The 7147-nt window shown below is 30.2% G+C and overlaps 1 protein-coding gene across 1 annotated transcript; it reads right to left on the bottom strand.

Annotated features, from left to right (window-relative positions):
- Window positions 1-1237: 1237 nt before the first annotated feature.
- LOC141537747 (uncharacterized) lies at window positions 1238-5584 on the bottom strand. The gene is made up of 9 exons (XM_074258906.1): window positions 5537-5584; window positions 5333-5463; window positions 5055-5262; window positions 4627-5002; window positions 3705-4164; window positions 3411-3562; window positions 2546-2875; window positions 1880-2139; window positions 1238-1615 (listed from the first exon to the last, which is right to left on the bottom strand). Exons 2-5 carry the CDS (start codon window positions 5452-5454, stop codon window positions 3971-3973), a joined length of 900 nt encoding a protein of 299 aa, XP_074115007.1. The 5' UTR covers window positions 5455-5463; window positions 5537-5584; the 3' UTR covers window positions 1238-1615; window positions 1880-2139; window positions 2546-2875; window positions 3411-3562; window positions 3705-3970.
- Window positions 5585-7147: the final 1563 nt, after the last annotated feature.

Raw genomic sequence — 7147 nt, forward strand, 5'->3', positions numbered from 1 at the left:
GTATCAGAAGTGTCCACGAAAAGTAGAGAAAATAAAGTTTCATTACAGAGTGCGCTGCTACTGCTGCAATCCAGTTTTTGAATTTAGCGGTTAAGAGTATAAGTATAACGAGGAGTAAGCTATACTTAACCTACAACTCCAATGTTTACAGATTTTCCAATAAATAATTAAGAATTCGAAAATAATATTGAAATAACAAGTTAACGGCACATTTAATTTTTAACTAAATTGTTACTTTTATAATGACTTAATTATTTTAAAATTTTTGAGTAAATAATAAATTATTTCATATAAAAAACTGAACATATTAAGAGAAGGACCTGTTGAATAGATTTAAAATTATTAAATTTATTTTCTAAAAGAAGCCTTATAATTATAAAATACCAAAAATAGTATTAACGATGAATTCCTTGGTCTGTTTATAATTAGCAGGCATAGAAGTGAAGTATGAAAAAAATAATTTCTATAAAGATAAAAAATCAAATAATAAACGTAAACATCTATTAAAAAATATATATTGTTACTTAAATGTTTTTTTTTACATAAAAACTCTGCATAAAAATAATTAATAACTATAAAAGTTATCATTATAAAATTGTTAAGTTTGACGAACATTTGTAAAAATCTTTTAAAACTCCGATAAGCACAACTTATACTAATTTTGAAATTTTACGTAATTTTTATTTTTAATACTTTTTTGCTTATAATTCTTATTAATATGATTAGCTAAGAAATGACCTCTAATAGTTATAAAGTAATTTAATATTTTTTCATCAACGTGAATTGATGTTCTTGGCAACCAACGAAAGGTAGTGATTTTTCTTCTGCGACTTTATCTAAAATACAATTCATCGTATCAAACCTAACTGTCTTTGTCCCAACAACAGTCAATACAATATTTTCCAATTGCTGGATCAAAGAATATAGATTATTACTTGGACGTATACATTGTTCACTCATTAGATCAATGACTCGATCTCTATGAGAAGATTTATCAGACTCTAGACTCGCCAAGCAAAGATGACACCGAGAAAATCGCTGCATTTTTCTGGCAACGTAACCAGCAATATACGACACAACAAACTCGCTTGTACTAACAACATCGTAGTCATGATGTTCATGAGGATCATTAGCCTGTAATCCATCAGCAATAGCAGAATCCAAATTAACATTATTGTTTTCATCTTCACTAGAGTCAACTAAACTCTCAAAAGGTTTTTAGCTACACTCCTTTTTCAAGAAAATTCATAGTCCTTGACTTTGATGAATCATTGGTGGCAGACGTGACGTCAGTGTCATCTTCACTCGTATCAACTAAATTCTCAAAATGACTCACTGCGACGCTTTTTCTTCGGTAAATATCGTCTTCTTCAATAAATCCATTGTCAATTATAGAATCTAATTTCTGTAGCCACTTTGATTTTTTATCTTGAATTAGCATCAGTGATTCTTTTGTCTCCATCAATGATTGCAAAAGTTCAACGGCAGTTACATTTGATCCTTTTGGTGGCGTAACTAAAGAATAGGAGCAGAGTAATCTGAATACTTGTCCAAATATGATAGGATCTGGATGTTCATTACACCCACAAGCACTCCTTACGATCCCAAAAAATTGCTATAAAGTATGAACAAATGAGAAATTTAAAAAATTTATGAAAGCTATAGAGCCGTTTAAAAATATTGATTGAAAAGAATTAAAAATGATGAAATTCAAATTTTTTCAATAATTTTAATTCTTTTGATTGTATATATAGATATACAGTTTGCATGGAGTGATCACTTTTCAATTCTTTTCAATCAGTTTTTAAACCAGGAGACTCTATGAGAGTATGATATTTCGAGAAGTGACTGTATACAATTAAATCTTCATTGTACTTACTTCTAACTTGTCTTGATTAAGACGGGCAGTCATTAAATAGTCAAAATTACATTTTTCAGTCAAAAATCCAATAGTTCAAGTGTCCCTCCTAAAGTAATCTTCAATCCTGTTAGCGTGCTTTTGGTAATAGCGAGAAAAAAATGTTTTTCAATACTGTCATCACTTTCTACATTTTGATTTTTCTTCTTGCGACATTTGTTTTTGTTATCAACAGCTTCAGCTTCCCATTCTCTCAAATATTTGTCAAATTCTTTGATAATCTACAGCGTAAAAATAGAACTATATCAAGAAGTGTTGGTGAATTGGAAAATGTTCATGCAATGAAATAATTTGAAGTGAATGGTTATTACATATGTACATGTGATTAATAATTTTAAATTCATAACGAAAAATGAAATTCATAACAATACATAAGAAAACAGCGCGGCAAAGCATTACTAACTCAAATTATAAGAAATGTTTTGTCTTAGATTTAGTAAAAGATGTATGATGCATAAAATATTAATTATTTTTTTACTAAATATTGGGAATCAACATACTACAAAATTGTTTGTTATTATTTGTTATTGTTATTGCCGAATGAAGAACATGGAGTATCTGAACTGTGAATAGATGTGTGTAGAAGTGTGACTCTCCTCTCTCTTCAATTTTATATTGTTTACTTACTCCTTCTGATAAATATTGTGATGGAGAAAAAAACTTTCGAAGGTATTGATATTCGTTTTATGCGCCGTTAGCTGTGATATACCGATTTCATTTCCACTTGGTCTTTAACTGAAATAATCAATTATTTCTACTTTATTGAAAATAATACAATACCTGTCTCATTGGACATTCGTCATTAGAACGTAAAGCAGATTCAGGAGTGCGAGAACTCATCGTCTTTATCAAATTATCTACTCTTTCCATAAATTTGATAGTGGGTCCACAATCTTGCAGTTCGGTGCAATCGTTTTGCCAAGTCATCATAGCAACTCTTAATGGTTTAGAGAATAACTAAAAGAATAAAAAATTGCAATTTCTGTTGAAATTAAATTTTGATTTTTTCAGTGAGGTAGTCGTTCTTCGGAAATAGTAATGTCGGAAAATTCTAAACTTTTGTATACTTAATAAGGATATTGAAATGCACTAACCCTTTAAATTTGAAATTGATTAACTATCCCTAATGCGAGATTATTGCAATTTAAAGAATGACCAAACCGCATATTCTTGTTTTCACGCTGAATAGACGGTCTTATTGATTTAAAAAACAAATATTATACGAATTTATATATTCAAATCCGAAAAAAAAAAATAGGCATTTCCGGCCTCTTAGTTTTCTTCCGAAATTATTATTAAGTTAGTATAGTGAACGTAAATGGAATACCAAATTCGCGATAATTATGAAAAAGCTGAACTACCAATGAATGAATAAAGAGACCAATGGCGGAATCTGTATTTTACAAGGCAACTGTTTCAACTAATATTAATTTTTCATGAAAATAAAAGAATCAGATAAAAAGTTAAAGATTAAAGATTAAAGTTTACTTACTTCTTCCGCTAAACGAACATTCATTTTTGATATCCTTCGGGGTGTATATGTTCAGGTGTTAATTTGTACGAAACTTTCAAGTTAGGTCTATATTGAAGCTCGTGTTGCAATAAAACTTCCCAATGGATTTTTTTCACAATCCCATCAGGGGTCTAAAAATGTATTAAGCTATTTAATTACCGTAATGAGAACAATTTTTCATACCAAACATGATATTTTTTCTTACTAAATATTACGCATCGTCAATTTACATACTATTTACAAAATTATAAACATATATATTTGACTTCTTACCCAAAACGAAGGTCCCTCAAGAATTTTGGTTCGGAAACACTTCAGCAAATGAGGAAAGTCTGACATAAACCATAGTTGTCTAGATGTATCATAAGGATGCGTACAACTGAATTTTTGGTCTTCGATACCAAAAATTTTCCACGCTCCGCGGTTCCACTGAGCACCATCCGAGGTGACAACATCTACTTGCATTCCAGCTTTCTCTAACTGGATGATGCAGTCTATGATTAATTTATGCAGAACGTCTTTCGTCACTGCACTTTTGCTTAAAAATATCCCAACACTTGGACCCATGTACCACGGAAGGGTTGGTACATAAAAACTAGTGCATGATCAGCTCTCTCGTTTATTAAGTTTTGTGGCGTGTAACTGCCTAAATTGACGAAGCCATTAAACTCCATAATTTTAGTATTTAATTTTACAGCTTCGCTTAAAGCGATTTCGTCAATTAATAAGGTACCTGCGAAAACACGAAGATGAAAGTTAGTGTAATAAAATGCTTGGAGTACTTGTATTAAAAAATTGTAAGCAAAAGTAATTTATTTCTAATTAAGCTATGTTAATAATGCATTATCTACGTATTAATAAGCATATTAGCAAAAATGATATTAAGCCTATGTAAATTATTCGAAATTTAGTACTACGCAATTTCTTTGTAAATGTAAAAATGACACAATGTGTATCATTGTTGTGTATGTCATAATTGTATTACTGTAACAAATGCTTTTGAAAAATAATAGAAATAAAAAGTGGATAATTTATAACGCTAATAAAGCTCAACAGCTCATATTCACGTATAGTTTAACGTAATGTTTCGAAGAAGCAATTGTTATATTGTCTTTACATTGATTGTTAGTAACCAACTGTAGAAAAATTGTTAGTATCGCAAAGTTTACCACGTGTCACGTAAAATAAATTATACCCCTTTTGTCATAACTTTCCATTCGCGATGCCTTCAAACGGAGAGTGTCAAATATAGCTTTCGGAAAACCAAAAGCGCTATCTAATTTGTTTATGTATCTGTTTAGTGTGTCCTTACAAGGTAATGGTAATATTTGACGTTCACGCAATTTATCATAAACCGCAGGACCTTTAATTCTAATCATTAGACACTCATATACCCACTCAATAGTATAACGTCGTTGTTTCGAATTTTTGACTTTAGCAGCTTGAAAACAAGCACGAACTGCTTGTTTTTGGGCTTCTGGGAGATCCGCGATTTCTTCTTCAATAACACTATCTTTGATTACAGCACACTGGTGTTTTAATTGTTCCATCTTTTCCTTCAATTGATGATTCTGTAGAACAACAAATAGTATAACAGCAATTACATTATAAAACCAATATTACCTTTTTCTTCAGACGATGTAAATTTTTTTGTTTTACATGCAGTTTACGTTTAATCGTAATGTAACGTTTCGTTATATCGTTGTTTTTTCGTTTTGACGACATTAACAATCTTTTTCGTAAGGATCGACAACTGAAACATCGATTCATTTTCATAAATCTTTTATATTTTTCGGGTGATTGTAAAATACCATCACACCTGGTTGAACACCTACAAAAAAAGATAAAATTCGTAATTCATTTTATTCATTACTTCACAAGGAAATGAAGATAATAAAAACCTTCCGTTGTTCACTCCAGCACCACTGCAAAACTGCGATTTTTCAATTTCTTGGAGCATATTAAAAAAATGTATTACTGATGTTAATGAATAATTGTAATTAACAGTCACCCCTGTTTCCATAACAGTTATCTAAATAATAAATGATAAAAATTGAAAGATAAAATTTATATTTCCGGCCGATAATATACTAAAGTCTAAGTACCTGAATAATTAGATTATTACTAATTTTAACTTCTAATTTTAGTTTTTTCAAAAACTATCTATGTAATATAGAATTAAAAGTTTTTGTGGTTCTGATTGTTTTGACCAACACCAATTTTGTGGTAAACCTTGATCTTTCAGTGCTTGCAATATTGTAGTTAACGAAAACGTTCCAGGATTGTCATCAAAAGCTGCAGGACGATAATTTTCTTCGCATAATATTTGCCATTCCAACTCAAGATCTCCAGTATGACTTGTTGTATCTTCAATTATTTCATTTACGATACTTGAACTATACATTTGTTGGCGACAATCGGAAAAATTGTCACTTATGTTGCTGTTCTCTTCCATATGTTTTCCGGCAGAACAGCCAGTATCAAGTTCTTCGTTTATAACCACTTCCTCCGAAACTATTTGCATAGGTAAAGGATTTGTATTTGAAGAATCTAATACACGTGCATCATGGTGGTCTAAGATCATATTTGCATGTACAGGAATTGCACCTGCCTTTAAGTGGAATCTTTCTTTTGGTAAATCAAAACCTCACCATTTGGCAAGTTTATTCTGTCAAATGTTCTAATGATATCATCATCTTTAAAATGCAATTCACAGACAAAGTTTTTATGAAGAAGATGTTGTGACAATGCCAAGTTCCAATTTTTTAATGCATCAGGACACTAATTTAAGAAAAAAAAATTATATTTCCAACGATTATTCAGATATTAGTACGCATCTATTACGCTGAATCAAAAAAATGTGCAATTTCTCTTTTTTTTTTTTATACTTTAAAGTTTGAAGTGTTAGCAAAAACAGGGGAAAAATGCTAGCACGGGTAAATGCTAATAGCCACACTCATAGAAATTTGTTTGAAAAAAAAAAAAAATTTTAATAAATAAATAACTGTGATGTCTTTAATCAATTATAACTTTTAAAAATTTTATATCTTATTTATCCTCAACTTTCATTCTATTAATTATTGATTATAATTCCCGTAATTTTTGATTTTATAAACTAGTGATTACAAAATAAAACTCGACTCTTTATTGAAAAATCACAGAATATAAATTAATTAACTCTTATTATTACTTAATTTAAATTATATATTATTAACTTATAATAAAATGGATTGAACTTATTGGTTATATTACCTTGGGTACTTGAAATAAAGTCGTTTGACGACGGTTTAATTCAACGTTTCGTTTTCTTTCAGCAGTTGAGCCACTTAAGCAATTTTTAACTGAACACTTTTTGACCATTTTCTTAAATTATTTTATCAATTATTTTCACACTTTAACAGCACTGTCCAAGCAAACTTAATTTTACATTTGTTTATGTTTACATACTTCATAAAATCTTAACGGCTTTTTGTGACGTCACAGAGATTGTAGTGATCGTTGCGCTACTCTGGTGGTGAAAATAGGTACATGTTATTTGCTGCTGTTTTTGAGGACACATTTTATACCAAATGACCTATGCCGTTCGAGCTCCTTCTATCTAAGCTCCGTGGTGGAGACTATATACTCCATACTGTATAGTCTCCATACCGTTAACAAAAACATGGCTACAAGTTTCTGAGAAATACAACACCAATCTACTGTCGCAACGTGTAGCC

The sequence above is a fragment of the Cotesia typhae genome, unplaced genomic scaffold, assembly GCF_013202065.1.
Source record: "Cotesia typhae breed Kobodo isofemale line unplaced genomic scaffold, CoteBio_Ctyphae contig_142, whole genome shotgun sequence".
In the NCBI taxonomy this organism is placed as follows: Eukaryota; Metazoa; Arthropoda; class Insecta; order Hymenoptera; family Braconidae; genus Cotesia; species Cotesia typhae.

Coding starts and splice junctions, on each gene's coding strand:
- LOC141537747 (XM_074258906.1), bottom strand. CDS start 5,454: ATGGAAACAGGGGTGACTGTTAATTACAATTATTCATTAACATCAGTA. Junction 5,003..5,054: donor TACATCGTCTGAAGAAAAAG/GTAATATTGGTT, acceptor GTTGTTCTACAG/AATCATCAATTGAAGGAAAA. Junction 4,165..4,626: donor GGAAAGTTATGACAAAAGGG/GTATAATTTATT, acceptor GTGTTTTCGCAG/GTACCTTATTAATTGACGAA.